Source organism: Microcaecilia unicolor, chromosome 1 (assembly GCF_901765095.1).
Source record: "Microcaecilia unicolor chromosome 1, aMicUni1.1, whole genome shotgun sequence".
Lineage (NCBI taxonomy): Eukaryota > Metazoa > Chordata > Amphibia > Gymnophiona > Siphonopidae > Microcaecilia > Microcaecilia unicolor.
Genome location: NC_044031.1, coordinates 160507365 through 160532313, shown reverse-complemented (window position 1 = coordinate 160532313; position 24949 = coordinate 160507365). Strand labels below are relative to the sequence as shown.

At 41.8% G+C, this 24949-nt stretch overlaps 1 protein-coding gene across 1 annotated transcript in view; it reads right to left on the bottom strand.

Annotated features, from left to right (window-relative positions):
* The window catches only part of DNAH11 (dynein axonemal heavy chain 11), a 708797-nt gene that overhangs the window by 357419 nt on the left and 326429 nt on the right, over nucleotides 1-24949 (bottom strand). Inside the window, exons 44-47 of the mRNA XM_030201723.1 lie at nucleotides 14368-14572; nucleotides 13346-13511; nucleotides 2598-2700; nucleotides 1274-1513 (exon numbers count right to left, since the gene is read on the bottom strand). Coding sequence (XP_030057583.1) covers nucleotides 1274-1513; nucleotides 2598-2700; nucleotides 13346-13511; nucleotides 14368-14572 — 714 coding nt within the window. The remainder of the gene's footprint in view (nucleotides 1-1273; nucleotides 1514-2597; nucleotides 2701-13345; nucleotides 13512-14367; nucleotides 14573-24949) is intronic.

Below are 24949 nucleotides of genomic sequence, written 5' to 3'. Positions count from 1 at the left end.
TGCCCCTAAACTACACTGCTTTATCCAATCCCTTTTGTGGAAATAAAGCAGCAGGATGTAGAAAAATTGAACTCTGAAGTATGTTTCTCTGAAGGAAACCCTACCATATCATTTACATGAGTGTTTTGCTTTCTCTAGAACAGTGATTCTCAAGGTATAGTCAACAAAGACTGCTGCAACTCATCAGAAAGAAGACAAAGAGAGAAAGAAGTTTGAATCATATGGGGCCAGAAAGGCAGCAAGCAGGTATCTGTGAAGGTCAAGAATACAGCTTGAATTGGCAGCCTGTGTGGAACTGTGGAGAAGAGCATCACATGGAACTTGAATGGATGAAGAGAGAAGAGGTATCCTGTATCATTGGTCACATAGATCCAGGAATGAGAATTAGGAGTAAGTGGTGGTGGTGGCGGCAGCAGAGTACATTGGAGAAAGGAGGCAGCAGTTGTCCAATAGGGTATAAGATTAGGGTATGAAGAGAAAGTATGGGAAAGAAAAGATCCAGAAGGACAAGAATTTGGAGATCCATTAGGAGAAGGGACAGCACAGATTAATAGTACTAAACGGGAGGAGGAGGGCAGAGATGTAATGCATGAGGAGAGAGATGGAAAAGCAAGTACAAGGTAGGAGACTGTAAAATGGATGAGCCTGGGCATGAGATGGGGGAGAGAGAAGAAAGGTATGGGATGTCAGACATAGTTTGCGGTGTATGTTAATAAACATGCCCAGCAGTAAGCTGATCAATCACAAGACATATTTGTTTGCCAACTACCACGCTAGAAAAATCATTGTTCATGTTCTGACTTATTGCAACTGTGGTCTTGTTTATAAAAAAAAGCTGTAGTGTTCTACTTCCCTGGATCTATAGTTTAAATTCTTTTCATGTCAAGAGAACGTCTAAGAATACTTGCTGTTTATCACCTTGTATTCTCATTTATTGCAATGAAAAATCATACCCTTGTTCAACTGAAGTTAAAAGCAGAATAGAACATTAATATACAGAGTAAAAAATTGCCTATTCCCAGCTTCTGACCATATCATTTTATGTTAGTTATGGTTCTTTAAATGTAATCAAAATCAAGCAAATACAAGGCAAGTGCCATTATAGAGGGAAAAAAAGGTTTTACTGGGCTAACATAGCAAAATCACAAAACAGTTGCTATCTATAAGAGGATGCCCTCCACTTGGGGCCAACATGAAAAATTACATTTCCTTTTAAAAAATGTGATACACATTTGTTTTTGTACAACTGTATAGGAAATGACAATGACTGTACCTGGAAGATACTGGAGAGGTCCCTTAGATTGAAGATATAATGGAATTTAATGGCTGTAGGTAAAAAATTCTGAACCATCTTCTTATGGAGCCATACTGCTGCTTGTATCATGGCTGGACCACTCTTTACCACTAATGAACTGAATGTATTCTGTTGAAAGTGGAAACTAAGAATCTTGCTATAGATGGTTTCAAGGGCATCAGATGAAGGGAAGTTAACTGCAAACACTGTAAAATGTCTCTGAGGACAAAAACAATAAAAGAACTATTATCTTCCAAGAATAAGTCACTATTGGGCTCATTTTTGAACGAGAAGAGCACCCATCTTTCGACACAAATCAGGATATAGGCGTCCTTCTCCCAGGGTCGCCCAAATCGGCATAATCGAAAGCCGATTTTGGGCGCCCTCAACTGCTTTCCGTGGCGTGGACGAACAAAGTTCCTGGGGGCATCGGAAGCATAGCAAAGGCGGGACTGGGGCGTGCCTAACACATGGGCATCCTCAGCCGATAATGGGAAAAAATAGGGCATCCCTGATGACCACTTGGCCGACTTTACTTGGTCCATTGTTTCTTGCGACCAAGCCTCAAAAATGTGACCGAACTGACCAGATAACCACCGGAGGGAATTGGGGATGACCTCCCCTTACTCCCCCAGTGGTCACTACCCCCCCTTCCACCCTTAAAAAACGTTAAAAATATTTTTTGCCAGCCTCAAATGTCATACCCAGCTACCTGACAGCAGTATGCAGGTCCCTGGAACAGTTTTAGTGGGTGCAGTGCACTTCAGGCAGGCAGACCCAGGCCCATCCCCCCCCCACCTGTTACACTTGTGGTGGTAAATGTGAGCCCTTCAAAACCCACCACAAACCCACTGTACCCACATGTAGGTGCTCCTTCACCCCTTTGGGCTATGGTAGTGTTGTACAGTTGTGGGGAGTGGGTTTTGGTTTTTTTTGAGGGGGGGACTCAGCACCCAAAGTAAGGGGGCTATGCACCTGGGAGCAATTTCTGAAGTCCATTGCAGTCTTCGACCGTATTATCGAAACGAAAGATGGACGCCCATCTTGTTTCGATAATACGGGTTTCCCCGCCCCTTCGCCGGGACATCCTGCGAGGATGTCCTCAGGAAAACTTAGGCGCCCCGTTTGATTATGCCCCTCCATGAATTAAATGTACAAAGAAATATAAATTGGTGATATGAACTACAGTACTGTTGCAATCAGTCAGTTTTTAGTAAACAGTACAAGACTATCATTCATTTAAAATGAATGAATATTTAAACTGGTTTGCTGCATAACAGAGAAACACCACTCAATATTTTACCTGCAGGCGAGGGTTAATAGAGAAACTTCCCGCAGTTGGATTCATACAGGCAATATACTGACAATTATGAATCTCTTTTAATGTTAGCTTCTGCCTATCATACCTAAGAGAAACAAAAATGTGTTCTGATCAATATGAAAGCAGAATGTTATTCTGTTACAAGTGGTACAATAATTTTATTTCACCAACTCAGTATAGAAATGGAAATGGGACTTGATATACTGCCTTTCTGAGGTTTTTGCAACTATATTCAAAGCAGTTTACATACATTCAGGTACTTATTTTGTACCAGGAGCAATGGAGGGAAGAGGATCCCATCCCCTATTCATGGCTGATTAAACTACAAGTTTCATGCTTTTCAGTCTAAAGTAAGGGGTCTCAACTCAGTCATCAGGTTTTCAGGATAACCACAATGAATAGAGATAAACTTGCATGCCATGGATTTCATGCATAATTATTGTGGCAAATATCTTAAAAACTAAATCTGCTGGAGGTGTTCTGAGGACCAGGATGAGAACCACTGATTTAAAGTAGTGTGGTCATTCTCTTACAGAACTAAAACATACAGAATAAATATCACCAAATAAGTTGCAGATGAAACCATTTTATTGAGGAGAGTGTCGGGCAGACTTCAACAGTCTATGTCCCACAAATGTCAAAGAAAGACAATGATCAAGTATTTTATATCACATTCATTGTTGGTTTAATCATGAACTGATAAAGAGTGTGACTGTTGGGCAGACTGGATGGCCGTCATTTACTATGCTAAATGTGAAAATCCCCCTTTCTATAACATCATTGAATTAATTGATACAGCCAAGCCACGATGTGCTCAATTCCCCCATTATTTTAGAAACAGCTCTGCTGAAATACACATATGGAATCATTAAATACACATGTGATTGCCGGAACCTCAAGCCAGAGCATCAATTTTAAAAATACAAGAGCAATAAAAGAGCGGTATTACACGGTACCTTCCGCATGTTAGTGCCAGCAAATGCACGTCTAGGTGCAGGTAACCAGAGATTTGGATTGAGGGACACACGCTGGATATAGTCTACTTGGATTTCAGCAAAGCTTTTGACACAACTCCTCATTGGAGGCATATGAATAAACTGAGCGGGCTGAAGTTAGGACCCAAAGGGGTGAACTGGATTAGAAACTGGCTGACTAACAGAAGACAGAGTGTGGTGGTGAACAGGATTCACTCAGAGGACAGAAAAGCGAGTAGTGGAGTGCCTCTGGAATTGGTACTGGGGTCAATTCTATTCAATATATTTGTAAGTGACATTGCTGAAGGGTTAGAAGGAAGGGATTGTCTTTTTTGCAGAAAACATGAAGATCTGCAACAGTGGACACCCCAGAGGGTGATCTACAAAAATCAGTATAGTCTAATGTTTGGCTGTGAAAAATTAATACAAATAAGTGAAGCGTGATATACTAGGGAAATGGAAATTCAAAGGAGCCGTATAAGATAGGGGGCAAGAGGCTGATATGCACAAACTGGGAAAGGGACCTTGGCATGACAGTGTCTGATGAAACAATGAAACAATGTGACAAGGCAGTCGCCATAGCCAGAAGTATTCTAGGCTGCATAGAGAGAGGCATAACCAGCAGAAGAAAGGATGCATTGATGCTCCTATATAAGTCATTGATGAGGCCCGACTTGGAGTATTATATTCAGTTTTGGAAGCTGTATCTTGCTAAGGACATAAAAAGATTTGAAGTGGTTCAGAGGAAGGTGTCAAAAATGGTATGAGATTTGCACCAAAAGATGTATGAGAAGGGTCTACTGGCACACAGGCAGTGCTAGGTGCCAACTACTTAAAAAGTAGATTAACTTTATTTATTTTACTAAGGGGGTCTTTTACTAAGCTGAAGTAGTGTTTTTAGCTCATGGTAGAAAACAGCTGGCAGCAAATGCCAAGACGCCCATTATATTCCTATGGGCGTCTCGTGTTTACCACCGCTGATGTTTATCGTGAGCTAAAAACGCTACCACGGCTTAGTAAAAGACCCCTTAAAAAGTAGTTTAACTACCTGGCTAACTACATTTTTCTTGTAGCAGTTTAATTACATGAGACAATTACTGCAAAAGTAGGTACCTACTTCAATGGCATTTTAATTAGCCTTAAAATCAACTGCACAACCATTGCATTTAGGAAGAAATATGTTTAATGTTTAAAAACAGAGTTGACAAATTCTCAACAAATCATTAACTAATGTTAAATACTTTATGATTACTCTGCTTTATGTTTAAACTCTCAGAATTCTCAATATGCCACTTCAGCTTATATCGCAGAATAAAAAACAGTGTCTCAAAGTTATCGTCCCTAAGAAAACATAATCGTGGCATTAAAATTTGTCCTGAGCAACTAAATAATAATTCTACTGCTGCACTGCTAGGCAATGCAGCATTAAACTTGATAAAAGCTTTTACCATTTTGGAAATGCAAGCAAGTTGTTTGTTGAAGTGTCTGAACATTCCAGGAAACACTCAACCTATTCCTTTGTTCCAGATTTGGCTGATGGAAGGTTGTCTTTGCAGTAGACAGAAAATAAAAGAAGTCTTTACCGCCAGTAATTTAATTTAATCTCGTTATTTATAATCCGATTAACCTTTAAATTAATTGTGGAGGACAGATCAGTTTAAAATGACATTGCACAATATAACATAGTAACATAACCTTACATTAGAACAGAAGTGTATACAATGAAACAGTGTAAATGTGATCGAGAAGATAATTAATACTAATGAGGACAATAAGAACAAACAATTAATTAGAGTCTGATGTTGTGAGTTGTAGATTAAATCCAAGAAGACAGGAGGAGCCTCCACGGAAAGTCAAAGCAAAACAGCAAAAGTAGAGGCTGACAAATGCGCAAACCAATAGGGAGATAATATAAAAAACCAGTTTATTCAGAATATTCATATCAAGGACCCGACACGGTCCGTGTTTCGGCGCCAAAGTGCCTGCCTCAGGGGCCACAATCAACTTTCTCTGAGAAGAAGCTAATAGGCTTGAATAATTCCTTTATGTATGCAAGTTAATCCACAGAGAGAACAAAAGAACAGCCAACCGATCAGCAAACACCATTATTCAAGCCTATCAGCTTCTTCTCAGAGTGAGTTGTAGATTACAATGTCATTGTAGTGTTTTTCCTGCTGATCAGTGAGGGTATTCCCTCATTCTATCTACCCTATAGGCTTAGCATTTTCGCCTCTCCTATTTATCATGTCATGTAATTGAGTCACTTGGGTGGTATGTATTGGCATCCTATAGTATTTTTGAAAAAGCCATGTTTTCAGCGGTCAACAAGAGCTCATGTAACCTGACGTTGTTCTGATCTTTAGAGGTACTGAGCTCCACAGTTCTGCCCCCTTACCCAGCAGGGCTGAGTTAAATGTCCTTTTGTGATGATAGACTTGTTTATTAGGGGGGGACCAGCTTCATAGGAATCTGAGAGATCTTCTAAGTTGATAGACTTTCACAAATATTTTTAGGTATTCTGGGGCCATCCCATAGAGGCAAATTGTAGACCATAGTGAGAAGTTTGAACTCCATTTTCACATTGCATGGGAGCCAATGTAGTTTAGGCAGGAATGGGATTGTGTCTTCACGCCATTTCCCTCCTCCAATTAGCTTGGCTACCGCATTTTCTACGATCTGAAGCTTTCTCATTAGTTTATTTGGAAGGCCCAAGTAAATTATATTACAGTAGTCTAGGATGGTAAGAAAATCTGAAAGTGTGTTATATCTAGCAGATGCTTGACATGATGGAGGAGTTCCAGTTTGTAGAAACATTTGCATATCACATTATTAATTAGTGTTGCCAAGGTTAGGTGAGAGTTTATCCAGACACCCAGCAGTTTTATTTCTGTTTTTATGGTTACTTTGGATCCAGTTAGTGTGGGCTGCAGGCAGGGTGGGTTGAGTGATTCATTCCCTATCCATAGTATATTGGTCTTGTCTGGGTTTATCTTCAGATCTAGAGCACAAAACTAGGCAAATAGGGAATTGAAGACTTCCCTATTTGCTTAGACTTTGAACCCTGTTTACTAAGCCATGCTGTAGCTGTGCTATCATTTTTAGCGCATGCTTATGCTAGAGACACCCATAGGAAATATATGGGTGTCTCTAGCATTAGCGCATGCTAAAAACGCTAGCGTGCCTTAGTAAACAGGGCCCTTTGTTCATTAGTGAATATGCAGTTAGCAAATCGCTCCATGGGGAGAAGAATGATATTATCTGCGTAGAAGTATTTAATCCCAAAGGGCTTCACACTTCTCCCATACTTCTGCGATACAAGTTGAAAAGGATTGGGGATGGGAAGAGCCCTGTGGTACCCCACATTTTATGGTTATGGGGCAAGATAAAGATTGTTGCCATTTTACCTGGACTGATCTGTGTTGCAAGAAACCTGTAAGTCAACTTAGTACTTCCCCTATGATTCCCACTTCCACTAGCATTCCGAAGGTGTGGTTCACCAGGTCGAAGGCAACCGACAGGTCCAGCTGCATTAGGAAGAATTGTTGGTCCTTCTCAAGCAATAACTGTGATTCTGAGAAGAGTCCTGCTATTAGTGTTTCTGTACTGAAACATGGGTGGAATTCTGAGTGCGTGGAATCTAGTAGTTGATGATGATCCATGAAGTCCTGTAGTTGTTGTGCAACTGCTGCCTCCATGGTTTTTGTTAGAGTAGGTATATTGGCCACTGGGTAATATTCTTTTTGGAGTGGTTTTGTTGATGACCCTCCATTAAGGAGGGGGGGATAACACAATGCCTCCATCTCCCTAGGAAAGGTTCTTGCATTTAGCATGGTTTCTACTATCATTTTGACATGCTCTATTATTGACAAGGGAGCAAATTTGAACAATTCTTCTTTGCAAGGATCTAATGTGTAAGAACCCTTGGAGAGTCTGAACAGGATAAATCTGAATTTGTGTGTATCTAGTGCATAGAAAAGAGGCCCACTGTCGATTGGCTGGACTGCTGTCTTCTGGGCAAGGGTTGCTTCTCTCCTCATTTTGCGGTGGTGTTGGGATTGACGAGCAGATTCTCTACCTTAGACTGGAAATAAACCACAAATGCATCTCAGGTTAAGATTCGTTTCTTCAGTCATCTGCGAGGGATTTTTCAAGGATTTAACTAGTTGAAAGAGAGCACATGAGGAATTATTGCTGTTGGTGATTCTCTGGGTATAATAATTTTGTTTCTCCATTTTTATCATATTTTTGTTCCTCTTTATTTGAGATCTCCAGATTTCGTTATCTAGAGGCTCCTGTGTTTTTATCCAAGCCTTCTCTAATTGTCTACAGAATGTTTGTAATGATTTTATTCCTGGGAGAACCAGGGATTTATAGCCACTCTAGATAACTTTCTGTCAATGGTGCTATGTCATCAAGTTTGATAACTACGTTCCAACTGGTCACCAGCTCCTCCAGTTTAGTTTGATTCTTGGTGTAATCTCAGGGTCACCTCCTCCCACAATCTTGTTCCATCTATTTTGCCTCTAGATGTTATCATTTGTCTATGTGCCTTGGTCTGTTTGATATGAGTAATGGGAAGGTTAAATTCTTGCAATTTGTGGTCGGACCAGATGAGGGTGGATGATTTTTATGTTTTCCAGATCTGATTCTGAAGGGGCTTAGGGACAATGACAGTATCTATTAAATGACAATCCTCATGTGTCAGTCCTTCACCAATTAATTTTAGGTCTAAGTCGTTCAGGAAGCCTACAGGGATTGGAGTTCTTGTGACTCCTAATCATCTAGATGTATATTCAGGTCACCAATGATGATGGTTGATGGACTGTATGATATGCATTGCATTATAAATGTTTGAAAATCGTCTATGTTGCCCTACAGGAACCTAGTGTTTGATAAAGTAGTACTTCTAGGTCTTTGTGGGTTGAGGTGCTAGCCAATTCTACCCACAGGTCTGAGCGATAAATTACCGAGACCACTCCTCTTCTTTTGTCAGGCCTGTGTATTGAGTGTATCAGTCATGGGGATAAATCACTTGTTGTATTGCTGTTTCCTCTTTAGTCAGCCATGTTTCTACTATACAAATCAAGTCAAGGTTCTTTTCTAGAATAAAGTCTCTAATGGTAACGTATTTGTTTCTGACAGATCTTGCGTTGAAGTAGCCCAGCGAAATATGATGCTTGTTGGAAGATGTTTTTTCTGTTTTTAGTGTTTTTACTGTGACTTGTTTTGTGTATTTGTATGTATACTTGTGTTTGATTTGGGCTTGTCTTTTGTATCACCTGCTGATTATTACTATCAGACTGGAGTGTTTGCCTGGGTGCAGAAAATTAAGTTATGGGTAATTATTCACTGGGTGTGGGCTGGTTTTAGGTTTCTTGGGGATCTTCTACCCTTTCATATCTGAATGGAGGGAGTGGTCTCCTTCTCTAAGTGGATGTCCCTATCTTCACTTATTACCAAGTTTAGGCTAAGCCAAAGCAATATAGGGGCCCAATGCTTAGGCATAATTTTTATTCTTTGGGCTTCCTTCGGGTCTCACCTACTCTGCCTGGTCTGTTAGATCTCCCTCTAAAGGGCTTCCCATGGGAAACTCCAGTTCTGCCCGGTCTGTTAGCTCTCTCTCCAAAGGGATTCCTGTGGGCCACTCCAGCTTTGCCCAGTCAGTTTGGATCCTACACTCTCTGAAAGGGCATCACGCAGGTCTCACCAGCTCTGCCCTGTTTGTTTGCTCTTCTCCCAAGAGTTAATCCATCTCTACCTAGGCAGTTTGGTACCTATGTTCTGGTGCAGTGCTCAGCTCTCTCTGCTCCCCACTCGAATTTAATTCAGGTCACAGCCTGCATGGTACTTCTGGCTCCTCACTTGCAACTCCCGACTCACAGCAGAGGTCACCCTTCCCTCTGCTCCCTTTGGGGCTCCCCACCTGTTGCCCTTCACTTGGGGCTCCCCTCTCACATCTCCCAAATCAGTTCCCTGCTCTCGGTACATTTCCTCTGGCACACACGGCTCACACAGCTCCCTTCCCCCTGGCACACTTGATTCCCCACTCGTGGCTCCACGCTCGTGCTGTTTACCCGTCCTCTGGAACATTGGGTTCTCTGAGCCTCTTCAGCACTGCAGGATGAGGGATAACAGCCCATGAGGTATCAAGCCTCATCCAGATCACCTCATACTCTCAGCCGTTGCTTCGGGCCCACCACATGGGAACAGCACCATCTCTGCAAACTTGTGTTCTTGGTACCCAACAGCTACTGGTTCAGACCCTAGTCTCTTCTCTGTAGCTCTTAGGGAACAGGCTTTTAAATCTGAATAGGGATTAGGTAGAAGAAATCCTATTTCTTACAGTTCTGTTCCGGTCCACTCCGGCTCACACCCTGATCTCTGCAGTTCAGGGATCGGCTTTTAGCTTTTGAATCCGAACGGGGATCAAGCAGGAGGAATCCTATTTCCCCCTTTCAAGAAAGAAAACCTGGTAAAAAAACACCCAGTAATTTGGATGTAAGCTCCTCACAGAATCCTTCATGTAGCAAGTCATCTTTTGCCATCTCAAAAAGTAGAAATTGTAGTCTTTTCCATGGATCCTGACTGTAACTCCTGCACAAATGAAATGACTAGCTCTGACTTCAGAGATTGTTGAAGCCAAAGCACAAATGAGCAGCTGCATCTTCTTATACCATTTTTGTTCTGGTAGATATCTCAACTTGAGCTTCAGAACAAGCATTATTGCAGTATGGTAAGTCATCACCTTCAAATAATGGACCAAACCTTTTGTCAGAGCTGTGATTAGTGGCTGCATTGTCTTATCCAAGTTGACAGCAACAGCCAGTCCCTGTAATTTCGATTGAACTCCCATTATCGTGGGGATTACATGGCCAATATAGCAGTCATTTTCAGCTTGCAGTTGTGGCTTCATGAAGCTGATGTAGTTCCTCAGGAACACCATCTCAGTCAATTAAGTTGTGGGTATTTTATTCCTTGGGTGTGGGCTAGTTCTTTTTGTGTGTGTGTGTTAACATTCTTGTGTGTTCTCCACTCCAATTGCACCCAGTCAACTGATAGCAAAATAATCTGAAATCGACCTTGTACTGATTGGATTGAGAATGTAAGACCAGCTACCCCTTCAACAACAGCTGCATGTTTGGTACTCCAATTGACTGCATTGCTAAGAACCTGTACTTTAACCATGGCCCTGTCAAAGATTCTCTTACAGTGCAAATCTTCTTGTGCTTCATGGCTGTCTATAGCTGCTACAAGATTGAGTGTGTGATTGGCACATCTCTTATGCTTGTGAAACCAGTTGGAGTCAATGTCATCAGCGTATGATTCACCTTTGACTGCATCAGAGATCTGACATCAGCAGCTTTGACTACCTTTGGCTCAGAAAGTGACTGGCTGTTGCACTCTGTTGAACATGAACTGCCATTGTCTTCATTGCCACAAGCGGAAATGTTCAGAAGACACAAGGCTTTTGTAATATTTGCTGCATTGTCAGTAATGCAGCAGAGGATCTTAGTTATGTGGAATTCTGCAAACAGTTCAGCTATCATTTGAGCAATCTGCTCCCCAGTGTGGGAATGTTTAAACCTTTGAACAGCCAAAGCATGAGAATGGTGCAATAGGTCTCCTTGTTTATGTAATGAACGGTCATTCCAAGAAAACTGGGCTTGTGGCTGCTCCAAAGATCTGCTTACAGAAACATATTCCACCTGTTGTAATTCTATAATAAAGAAGTTCTTCTGAATGTTATACAGTTTGTTTAAGCTTTGTGTTAGACTGCGACTACTTGGAAGTTGGACAGCAGGTGTATATCGCTGGCAAAACTTTCTGAAGCCACTTTGTTCAACTGTTGCAAGTGGCATCATATTTTCTGCATTCTTCAACAAGACTTCATAATCAAACTGTTACTGTGAAATAGTTATTTGTCTGGGCAGTGGGCTGTTGAGTGGAACTTGGGATAAATCTTTTCGCTGGTGGCTCTGGTTGCTTGACTTCATCACCTCTTTCAGCACTCTGCTTCTTGTCGCTTGTTGCCGCTGTTGACTGCATGGCCTTGAACCTTGCATGGTGACTAGGATGTTGTTCCTGTTTTAATACAATGTTAATTTATGGAAGGAAATATCATTAGTTTCACTTAAGAGAATATAATGCATAAATGAAGGAATGCAATTAAAGGAGAGTAATTGATTTAAAATTTCATTTTTACTTTAATTTTTAAATAACAACTGAATTGCAACAAGATTAGACTTAGATTTTTAAATCATTTGTTAGATAGTTATAAATCACAATAGTGTTTTAACATATTGCAGCAGTTGGTGAAATATGTGCAGTGGGCACATTTGAACCTGCCAAACCAGTGTCATATAAATGAAAATTATATGAAAATGAGACAGTAGGAAGCAATCAGCGCATCTGTAGCCTATGATAGTCACCAGAAGAGGTGCTGTGAGAAAACATCCAGAGAGGGAGAGATCTTCACTGGTAAGGATTTGCTGGGAATTTGTTTTTAAACTTGGAGAAAGGTAGACTTAGAATTAAATAGGTAACCTCGGAGACTTTATTTTAAGTTACTCTACTCAGTAAAGGAGTTAAGGAATAGTTTTTCTTAATACACAGGGCTAGAACCTATATAGCATGTCCAAATATTCAGCACCAAAATGAAAAAGGCCTAAGCATATTCCATAATTTAGATGTACTTTATAGAATAAGCCTAAATTTCCACACAGTTTATAGAACACACTGAGTGCCCATTGACACCACTAAATTTAGTAGCGGTCATTTACACCATGTTTTACTTGATGCAAATGTAGAGCCTAAATTAAGCACAGAGCGGGTGTATTCTATAACAATGCATATAGATTTTAGAAATGCTCATGACCCGCCCCTTCCACACCCATGGCCATGCCCCCTTTTCAACTATGCAATCAGAAAGAAAGGTAGGCTCATACTTGTGAATATCTGTGCTAAATTATTTGCTAGCGAAAGAAACCTTTACAGACAACATTTTGCAAGAGTTTTCCTTTTAGGCAGCCAGATAAACACTGTGTTCAGTTATCTGTCAATCAAACCACAAAGACTGATTAAAGAAAAAAGTTCAAAGGGCACTACTGGCACCAAGGAAGCACAAATACATAAGTAAGTACAGCTAGGTTCCCCCTCAATCCAGAAGAGGTGCTGTGAGAAGACTTCCAGAGAAGGAGAGATCTTCACTGGTAAGAATTTACTGGAAAAGTTGTTTTTAAACTTGGGAAAAGGTAGACTTAGAATTAAATAGGTAATCGCAGGGACTTTATTTTAAGTTACTCTGCTCACTTAGCAAAGGAGTTTAAGGAATAGTTTTTCTTAGCATATATTTTCAAAGCACTTAGCCTTCCAAAGTTCTATAGGTTTCTATGGAACTTTGGAAGGCTAAGTGCTTTGAAAATATGCCTCTTTAAAGTCTGTTACAGTTCCATAGGCTAGCATTTAAAAGAGTATTGTACAGTTACTATAGTATCAGTATAAAGCACAGCTAATAGGTATACACACACACACACAAAGGGTGACTCTTACTCATGTAGATGAACACAGCCTTTTCTGTCTCCTTCACACATACAAACATTATGTGGAAATTTGCAATCAAAGTAAAGAAGGCCTTTAGAAATTTCATGTACTCTATAGAGTATACCTTTCCAATCTCATTTAATTTTACCATACCTTTATAATTACATCTAAAATAATCAAAATGTGGTCAAGAATAAAACTTAATGAATTTCTTACCAATGTCCATAATCTATGTGCTCTCGTATCAGAGTGTGGGGCTGAACTGTTCCATACATATCTACTTCAGGCATGTTCAGATCATCAAGAAAATAAACCAGTTTCTTGTTTCCTAAAGGACCATAGTTACGGCCAGCTTTTTTCTCCAAAGGTTTTTCAAGAATTCCTGAAAGGTTATTAGACTTCTGGTTATAATAAATTGCAACAATTCTATAAATAGTATCTATGTATAGCACTGATTTAAAAACTTTTGTGATTATCGTAAGGTAGTCTGTATTTTAGCAAAGTTTATACTCAAAATATGATTAGATCCTAATGTAAACCTTTTGTGTCTCTCATAGTCATCAGTCCTTTTTAAATATACATCCTTTTTCTCATCCACTCTAGGCTTTAATTGATTCACTCTATCTTCAGTTACATCAACTGGCGTTTACCACATACAGGTCAGCACTACTTGTTCACTCACCCACAATAATATGTCCTTTACATGTTTTTCAGATGGCTATCTGTATTTTTATTCAACATATTGTCAATTTGTTCTTTAAAATGTTATTTATCTACACATGTACATTTTTATGTGTTATCATCACACAGCCATATTCCTTATACTATTTATGTTTTTATGTATTTCTCTGCACTCAAATTTATGTATTTCATTTTAACCTGTAGACTCCTGAGGCAGGCCTTGTTTGCTGAAACACGGTTTTGTGTAGAGTCTTATCTACATTATTTTATTTCTCGTCTCCTTGGTTTTTGGAAGTGTCCTGTTCATCACACTATTTCCCTGTCTCTGCATTGGCCCTCATAGTGGATCCAGTTTCTCCACTTTGGTGGTTGCCTTTTATTTATATGGTTGAAAATACATATATTCCACCAATCACTGTTCTAAGCAGATACCAATAAAAATATGAAATAATAAAAACATACACATACTACAACAAGCAATCCTACAAACAGAAACAAATGATTAATAGTATAAAATAATTTAAAACTAAGCAGAATAAAATAAACCACTAACTTACTTTGCAGTACCGCAGATGTAGTATAATAATTGAATGGAACTTTAGCCACCATGTAGTTCTCAGAGAGGGCTGACAGCCTATCTCCTACAAATACAGTTTTCCCTACTCCTGCATTGCCCACCAGCATGACTGGCTTGCCTTTTGCCAGGAGAAAATCAGTGAAGTACCTAAGACATGTAGTCTCAGAGGTATAGACAAGTATGTCCTGTGAACATTCCAAAAAGAGAAATAAAAGTAAATAAAACTATATACCAATGAGTGACTTAAGGCACCTTATTTTTTTTTCATCAAACTATGATGTCTAAGGCTTCATTTTACTACTTTGTCTTACTGGATTCATAAAAGGCAAATAGAGAACATGTTTCCATCCCTTCTCCAAAGTGTACATCATATCACAATTAAAATCTAATACAATTGTTATGTAATACAGAACAAAGACAGATATTTTGGGCAATATATGTATACATTGTTAGTATGTTTGAATGTCAAATTTTAGAATAATTATAATTTTTTAGAAAACCCAATTGTCCTTACATCCAACATTACATCTAGATTAAGAGTTCACTCTCTCTCCATATCCATTCTGATTTATAGATTGCCAACAACCATAGGCGGTCGGTGACTCAGCTATTTCGAGAGGCTAAAGTGAGGCTATGGGATGGAGCTAGTACGTGGCAGAGTGCATCAGAACAGAGCAAGTTAAAACTTTTGGAATGGGGGAGGGGCAACGCCTATGTCAGCAGTAAAAGAACAGTGGGACGCTTTTGAACACAGTAAGGAAGGAGTCCCTCACTTTGTGACTCTGCTGCAGCTGTATCAGCTGTCTCCCCAGAAGTAGCGTACCTAGGGTAGTTGACACCCGGGGCTGGTCATTTTTTAACACCCCCCTCCAAAATCCAGTACTAGGCAAACTGAGAATACAAAACACTCAGGACCTATAGAGCAATTCTAGCAATACCATAAGCAGTAATTTCTACAAGTCACACAAGGAAAAGGAAAGCATCTTAAACACTACAGTGAGCACTAGAACATCAATTCACCTATTGCAAAACGAAACCAGACAGAATAGTACAGATCGTCAATCCTGCACAGTCAATGCCAACTGAAAGCTATGTCTTTTTCACAAACACAGATACACCCAATCCACTTTAGAATAAGTAATCATAAAGTTTCTATTTAGACAAAAACTAAACTGAACCCCCAAGATGCCAGACTCTGCATACAATGCAACACCACAGAAACAGAAAATGTCCCCTAGTACTGTGCAAAACATAAAGACAACAGATATACATTTGAAAAAAACTAACAAATACCAATCACCACTTTACAAATTAACAAATAGAAATAAAACAAATATAGCAAATAAAATACCATTTTAATGGACTAATACATTTAGCTTTCAGAGGCCAAAATCTCCGTCCTCAGGTCAATACAGTATAGTGCTGTTACAGTATCATATCCTAACCTGAGGAAGGGGGTTTTGTTCTCTGAAAGTTAGTCAAAATGTATTAAAATTAGTCCAATAAAAAGATTACCTTATTTACACCTTATCTACATCTGTGCCAGAGCCGGTGGTGGGAGGAGGGGCTGGTGGTTGGGAGGCGGCGATAGTGCTAGGCAGACTTACACGGTCTGTGCCCTGAAAAGGACAGGTACAAATCAAGGTAAGGTATACACAAAAAGTAGCACATATGAGTTTCTCTTGTTGGGCAGACTGGATGGACCACGCAGGTCTTTTTCTGCCGTCATCTACTATGTTACTATGTTACATCTTCTACTTATAAACATTTATTAACACATCTACAATACTACTTTATCCTAAAGCAAAAAAATAAAAATACATATTTTATTTACAGTTTGTTGTCTCTGGTTTCTGCTTTCATCTTCTTTTCACTGTCTTCCTTCCATCCCGCATCTGTCTTTGCGCTCTCTCTCTGCCATCCCCTCCATCCACTGTCTGCCCTCTCTCTCCCTTCCATCCAAATCTGCCCTCTATCTCTGCCTCTTCCATCCACCATCTGCCCTCTCTCTCTCCTTCCATCCACTTTCTGCCCTTTCTATCCCTTTCATACACTGTCTGTCCTTTCTCTCTGCCCCTTCAATCCATTTGCCCTCCCTCTCCCATCCATCCACGGTCTGCCCTCCCTCTTGCACCCCCTTCCATCCAGGATCTGTCCCCTCTCTCTCTCTGCCCCCTCATTTCGTCCCCCAGTTCCAGCCCCATTATCCCACCTGCCCCTAGTTCCAGTTCCAGCCCCAGTCCACATCACCCACTTGCCCCCCTTTTCAGCCCCAACCCTGTTCTCCCACCAGTCCTGAGCTTCAGCCCCAGCCACTTTCCCTGACCCCTTTTCATCCCCCAGTCCCAACAGTTTCAGCCCCTGCCTCTTTTCAGCCCCCAGTTCCAGTACTAGCCCCCTCAGCCCACCTACCCTCCTTTTCAGCCCCCAGTTTCAGTCCCCTTCAACCATATGTCTTGCATTAGGGCCCCCCTTTTCAGCTAATGTTAACTGTTGGTCGCAATACTCATTGGGTAAGATGGAGGTTATTCAAAGTCTGTCCTAAAGCATGCGTACCGGAGAGCAAAATACAATGACAGGCAGCTATTGCTGTCCAAGCCCATGAAATACAAAACTGAAGACAATACGTTTACCATGGTCATGCAATACAATGAACACAGCCCTTTTCTTGCCAACATGATCAAAAATAGATGGGACATTATGAGAACTACACACACATTTGAAAATACTAATCTTCGTATAGCGTTCGCTAGGACCAATAACATCAAAGAAACGATTAGTCCAGCTGATATTCAATCTCACACCAACAAACCAAAAATATCAGGACACTTTAAATGTGGCCATTGTCAAATTTGCAGCATCACCAAACAAATCAAACAGTTTGTAAATCCTCATACCAACACAGTACACAAGCTAGCACACTTTTCCAACTGCTCTTCTGATCATGTGATATATTCTCTATGCTGCCCCTGCAATAAAACATACATCGGTATGACAACGAGACCCTTGAAAGTTAGGATCCTGGAGCATAGATCAAACATTCGGAGGTCTGCAATAAAAGAACCTATTGTGGAACACTGTGTTATTCAGAAGCACAAATTCGAAGACCTGCAATGTTCTGTCATTGATTGGATAGCGCCGTCCAACAGGGGCGGCGATCGAAAACTCAAACTAGCAAGGAGGGAAGCAAGGTGGATCTTTGAATTGGATACTCTAGCACCCAATGGGCTGAATAGCTCCATTGATTGGTTCAATTTCTATTGATGCTTATCACGTCATTTTTTACGCAAGTATATCTAACAGTTGTTTATACGTGAACGCTGAGGCGCCATTTTTAAACTTATGCCTCCAGCTCAAGTACGTCTGTCCGTGGGGTGACTTTCTGAAGGTGTGTTTACCAAAGATTTCTCGCACATTGACAGGCACCTAATATACAATTTGTCTGTTTTAGATTCTCAACATTACAAGAGAGCACTTCGTTCCTGATGAAGCCATGTTTCTAGGTGAAACGGTGGTCCCCGTCGAACGGATATAGAAGAGTGCCGATTTAAAATTATAAGCTAAGTGCTACTCACTATTCTGTGTGTTGTTGAACATAAAGCACACAAATAATATTGCTTAAATACTGCTTAAATTGTGTGCAGAACCTTGAGATTTAAAAAGTAGTCCGGGAAGTGGAGTTTTTTGCCCAATGATAGAACCGCTGCGTGAGTTATTTTATAAAATTTTGTATAACCTCGCACTAAACCACCAGTATTATACTAGTGGTTTCTGAGGGCTTTTTCTCCATCTTACCCAATGAGTATTGCGACCAACAGTTAACATTAGCTGGAGCTGTTTATTTGGTATTAGGTTACATATTTTACCCCAGCCACGCTGCATTTGTTCTGTGCAGTCCCCCCTTTTCAGCCCCAGACCCATTTTCCCACCTGCCACAGGCATGGCCCCATTCTCAGACCCCAGTTCCAGCTCCAGGCCCCTTCTCCCATCTGAGCCCCACCACAACTAGACCCAGTCCCCTTCTCCCATCTGAGCCCTCCCCCCCAGACCCAGTTCCGGTCTCAGTCCCCTTCTCCCATCTGAACCCCCCCAGACCTAGTCCCCATCACCCATCTGAGCCCCCCCGACCCATAGAGGGGCATAATCGAACGCGAATGCCCATCTCCATGGGCGTCTATCTCCAAGAACGGGGAGAAGGGGCGGGACAAACCGTATTTTCGAAAAAATGGGTGTCCATCTTTTTTCCGATAATACAGTTTGTGCCAGCCAAATGCATCGGATTTGTGCAGATTTGAGCTGGGCGGTTTCGTTTTTCAGCGATAGTGGAAAACGAAGGCGCCCAGCTCAAAAACGAACAACTCCAAGGCATTGGGTCATGGGAGGGGCCATGATTCGTACTGCACTGGTCCCCCTCACATGCCAGAACACCAACCGGGCACCCTAGGGGGCACTTTTACAAATTAACAAAAAACAGTAAAAGAGCTCCCAAGTGCATAGCACCCTTCCCTTGTGTGCTCAGCCCCCCAAATCCCCCCAAAATCCACTGCCCACAACTCTACACCATTACCATAGCCCTAAAGGGTGAAGGGGGGCACCTACATGTGGGTACAGTGGGTTTTGGAGGGCTCAGCATTAACCAGCACAAGTGTAACAGGTAGGGAGGGATGGGCCTGGGTCCGCCTGCCTGAAGTCAATTGTACCCACTAACAACTGCTCCAGGGACCTGCATACTGCTGTGATGGAGCTGGGTATGACATTTGAGGCTGGCATACAGGCTGGGAAAAAACGTTTTTAAAGTTGTTTTTTTTTTTTTTGATGGGGGGGGTTAGTGACCACTGGGGGAGTCAGGGGAGGTCATCCCCGATTCCCTCCGGTGGTCATCTGGTCATTTAGGGCACTTTTTTGGGACTTGTTCGTGAAAAAAAAGGGTCCAAAAAAAAGTGACCTAAATTCTCGCTAAAAACGGCTATTTTTTTCCATTATTGGTGAAAGCCGCCAATTTCTGTTCGGCCGATTACCACGCCCCAGTCCCGCCTTCACCATGCCTCTGACACGCCCCCGTCAACTTTGGCCGTTTCTGCAATGGAGTGCAGTTGAAGACGCCCAAAATGGGCTTTTGATTATACCGATTTGGGCGCCCACGGGAGAAAGACGCCCGTCTTCCGATTTGGGTTGAAATACGGGTGTCTTTCTCTTTCGAAAATAAGCTGGATAGTAACATAGTAGATGACGGCAGAAAAAGACCTGCATAGTCCATCCAGTCTGCCAAACAAGATAACTCATATGTGCTACTTTTTGTGTATACCTTACCTTGATTTGTATCTGTCTTTTTCAGGGCACAGACTATAGAAGTCTGCCCAGCACTAGCCTCGCCTCCCAACCACCAGCCCCGCCACCCAATCTCGGCTAAGCTCCTGAGGATCCATTCCTTCTGAACAGGATTCCTTTATGTTTATCCCACGCACGTTTGAACTCCGTTACCGTTTTCATCTCCACCACCTCCCGTGGGAGGGCATTCCAAGAATCCACCACTCTCTCCGTGAAAAAATATTTCCTGACATCTTTTCTGAGTCTGCCCCCCTTCAATCTCATTTCATGTCCTCTAGTTCTACCACCTTCCCATCTCCAGAAAAGGTTCGTTTGCGGATTAATACTTTTTAAATATTTGAACGTCTGTATCATATCACCCCTGTTTCTCCTTTCCTCCAGGGTATACATGTTCAGGTCAGCAAGTCTCTCCTCATACGTCTTGTAACGCAAATCCCATACCATTTTTGTAGCTTTTCTTTGCACCGCTTCAATTCTTTTTACATCTTTAGCAAGATACGGCCTCCAAAACTGAACACAATACTCCAGGTGGGGCCTCACCAATGACTTATACAGGGGCATCAACACCCCCTTTCTTCTGCTGGCCACACCTCTCTCTATACAGCCTAGCAACCTTCTAGCTACGGCCACCACCTTGTCACACTGTTTCGTCACCATCAGATTCTCAGATACTATCACCCCAAGATCCCTCTCCCCGTCCGTACCTATCAGACTCTCACCGCCAAACACATACGTCTCCCGTGGATTCCTACTCCCTAAGTGCATCACTTTGCATTTCTTCGCACTGAATTTTAATTGCCAAACCTTAGACCATTCTTCTAGCTTCCTCAGATCCTTTTTCATGTTTTCCACTCCCTCCCGGGTGTCCACCCTGTTACAGATCTTAGTATCATCCGCAAATAGACAAACTTTACCTTCTAATCCCTCGGCAATGTCACTCACAAATATATTGAACAGAATCTGCCCCAGCACAGATCCTTGAGGCACTCCACTACTCACCTTTCCCTCATCTGAGCGAATTCCATTAACCACCACCTTCTGGTGTCTGTCCGTCAACCAGTTCCTAATCCAGTTCACCACTTCGGGTTCTATCTTCAGCCCGTCCAGTTTATTTAAGAGCCTCCTGTGGGGAACCGTGTCAAAAGCTTTGCTGAAATCTAGGTAGATTACGTCTATAGCTCGTCCCTGATTCAATTCTCCGGTCACCCAAAGAACTCAATTAGATTCGTTTGGCACGATTTCCCTTTGGTAAAACCTTGTTGTCTCGGATCTTGCAACTTATTGGCTTCCAGGAAATTCACTATCCTTTCCTTCAGCATCGCTTCCATTAGTTTTCCAATAACTGAAGTGAGGCTTACCGGCCTGTAGTTTCCAGCTTCTTCCCTGTCACCACTTTTGTGAAGAGTGACCACATCTGCCGTTCTCCAATTCCTTGGAACCTCTGCTGTCTAAAAGGATTTATTAAACAAATCTTTAAGAGGACCCGCCACAACCTCTCTGAGCTCCCTCAATATCCTGGGGTGGATCCCGTCCGGTCCCATGGCTTTGTCCACCTTTAGATTTTCAAGTTGTTCATACACACTCTCTTCCGTGAACGGTGCTATATCCACTCCATTCTCATTTGTACTTTTGCCAGTCAATCGCGGTCCTTCTCCAGGATTTTCTTCTGTGAAAACAGAACAAAAGTATCTATTTAGCAAATTTGCTTTTTCTTCATCATTATCTACATAGCAGTTCGCAGTATCTTTTAGTCTCACAATTCCCTTTTTAGTCAATCTCCTTTCACTAATGTACCTGAAGAAAATTTTGTCACCCCTCCTTAACATTTCTACCCATTTGTTCTTCCGCACGCGCTTTCGCCAGACGTATCTCTCTCTTGGCTTCTTTCAGTTTCATCCGGTATTCCTCCCTGTGTTCCTCTTCTTGAGTTTTTCTGTATTTCTGGAACGCCAACTCTTTAGCCTTTATTTTCTCAGCCAATTGCTTGGAGAACCATATCGGTTTCCTTTTTCTCTTGCTTTTATTTACTTTCCTTACATAAAAGTTTGTGGCCATATTTATAGCTTCTTTCAGCCTGGACCACTGTCCTTCCACTTCTTGTACGTCCTCCCAGCCCATCAGCTCCTTCATTAGGTATTCCCCCATTTTACTAAAGTCAGCATGCTTGAAATCTAGGACTTTGAGTTTTGAGTGGCCTCCCTCCACTCCAGCTGTCATATCAAACCAAACCGTTTGGTGGGCACCCATTCGGACATTTGACACGCTATCCCCATTTGTGAGCACCAGATCCAGCGTCGCTCCCTCCCTCTTGGGTTCCGTCACCATTTGTCTGAGCAGAGCACTTCAGAAAGCATCCACAATCTCTCTACTTCTTTCCGATTCCGCAGATGGAACCTTCCAATCTACATCCGGCAGATTGAAATCTCCCAGCAACAGCACCACTCTCTTGTTTACCAACTTTTGAATATCTGCGATCAGGTCTTTATCTAATTCTTCCAATTGTGTTGAAGGTCTGTAGACAACACCCATGTAGACAGAGGTTCTATCATCTCTTTTTAAGGTGATCCATATCGCTTCTTCCTTTCCCCAGGTCCCTGTTATTTTGGTCGCTGTGATATAATTTCTCACCTATAGAGCTACTCCTCCACCTTTACGACCCTCTCTATCCTTTCTAAATAGATTATAGCCTGGTATGTTTGCATCCCATTCATGGGAACCCAGTACCCATCACCCATCTGAGCCCCCCCCCCCCCCCGGACCCAGTCCCCTTCTCCCATCTGAGCCCCCCCAGACCCAGTCCCAGTCCCCTTCTCCCATCTGAGCCCCCCCAGACCCAGTCCCCATCTCCCATCTGAGCCCCCCCCCCGACCCAGTACCCATCTGAGCCTCCTCCCTCCCCGACCCAGTCCCCACCTGTCTACCAGCTCCGTCGACAGACGACCCTCTTCTCCTGCCACCCGGCCGGCACCCAGCCTTAAAAACAAATCCGTGAAGCGCCTTGTGTCTGCTCTGCTGTAAAAGAAGCAAATCGCCTCATTGCGTCGTCCCTTCCCTCACTGTGTCCCGCCCTCGCGGAAATAGGAAGTTACATCAGAGGGCGGGACACAGTGAGGGAAGGGCCGATGCGATGAAGCAATTTGCTTTTTTTACAGCAGAGCAGATGCTTTACAGATTTTTTTTTAAGGCTGGGTGCCGGCTGGGTGGCAGGAGAAGAGGGTCGTCTGTCAACGGAGCTGGTGGTAGGCAGGTAGGGACTGCAGCACCAGCAGAGTACCCCCCACCTGCTGACACCCGGGGCGGACCACCCCCACCGCCCCGCCCTTGGTACGCCACTGCTCCCCAGTACCTCTGTTACTGATGGTAATATGTACACTGAATACACTCCAGGAATTATGTGTCCCCCCTCCAAAAAAAAATCAAAATAATGCACCAACATAATGCAACATATTAAATAGAATATTTGCACTATTCTAGAAATATATGGAAGTATTTAACACCCAGTCAGCCCTAGCTCTCAAGTCCAACATCTGTTGTTGGTCATGTGAACAAATATGTTCAGCAACACTGTAAGAGAAATCTTGTAGTTAATGGGAACTATAAAATGATTTACCTATCAGGAGGGATTTTCTGTTTGGTAGGTTGCTAAATGGCCACTGGGATTCAGATATGCTGGCCTTTTGTTTATTGTTGAGTTATCAAACATGTTTAGAATGTTTAATATGAATTAGCTGTACCTAATACATAGAGCAGTAGTGTGAGAGCCAGGGAAGCCAGGGTTCAATCCCATTATTGCTCCTTGAGATCTTGGATAAGTTACTTAACCTTCCATTGTCTTAGGTACAAACAGACTGTAAGCCCTTGAGAGATAGGAAAATTACTATTGTACCTTAATATAATACACATTCAGCTACAACTGAAAGAGGCATGAGCTAAATCCAAATCCAGTACCATGCCTACTGTGTGCAGTACTACAAAACCCTACAAAATCACTCAGGACCTATAAAGCAATTCTACCATATCATAACAGTATTAACTACAAGTGGCCACACAATAATGGCCTTCTTCAGAGAAGGCAGCACTGCCAACACTGCAGTGGGTACTACAACATCAATGCGCCTATTGGGAAAACTAAACAAACTGGGTTAGAACAGATCAATCTTGCACATTCAATGCTATCAGAAAACCCATTCTTTTTCACACATGAACACAGGTAGATCCTCATCAAGTATAAAATAAATAACCACAAACTAAAAATAGAAATATGTAGACAAAAATTAAATTGAACCACCTAGACTCTGCATACAGAGCAACATGAGAGAAATAGAAACAGTGGCACATATTCCTCTGTACTGTGCAAAATATAAATATAGCAGATGTAAATTTTAAAAACTGAGGGCTTCTTTTACAAAGCCACACTAGCGATTCCTGCAAGGCAAATGAGAGGAAGCCCATAGGAATTGAATGAGCTTTCTCTCATTTGCCGCACCGAGAATCAGTAGCAAAACTTTGTAAAACAGGCCCTGATATATTCCAATTGTTACATTGAAATTAACAAATAAAATGAAATCACAAAATAAGGTGATAACTTTATTAAACTAACTTATTACACTTTTGACTAGCTTTGAAGGTCAAAATCTCCTTTCTGACCTGAAGGTGGTGGTTTTGGCCCCCAAAACCTAGTTTAAAAAGGTATCACCTTATTTTCTGTTTTTGTTTTCTTTTTCTTTATATTTATTAACCCTTAAAGTGGACTAACATGGCTACCACATTACTTCATCCTAAATTAAAATTAAAACTCTTTTTTCTACCTTTTCTGTCTGGACGTTTAATTTTTTTGTGTTGGTTCCAGTCTCTGGTTACTGCTTTTTTCTCTTCCCACTTTCCGAGGGTCTCCTGTCCATTCTCCTTCTGTCTTCTTCCTTCATCTTCTCACTTCCTCCACTACATCAAACTCCAACACTGATCTGTTTCTTTCAACTTTATTCAATTTTTTTTGTCTGTCCATTCAGATTTCATTCATATTATCCAGTCTTTATCGCCCTCTGTATGCGTCTATTTATTGCTTTCCATCTCTTTCCCTCACTCTGACCCTTCCTCTTTCTCCTTCCGCTTATTCCCCAGTTTTTCATCAACTCTTTCCTCTCTCTCTCCCCCTGCCATGCAGTATTTTCTCTCTCCGTCTCACTACCACCTGCCATCCAGTATCTTCTCTAACTCTCTCCACCATCATCCTG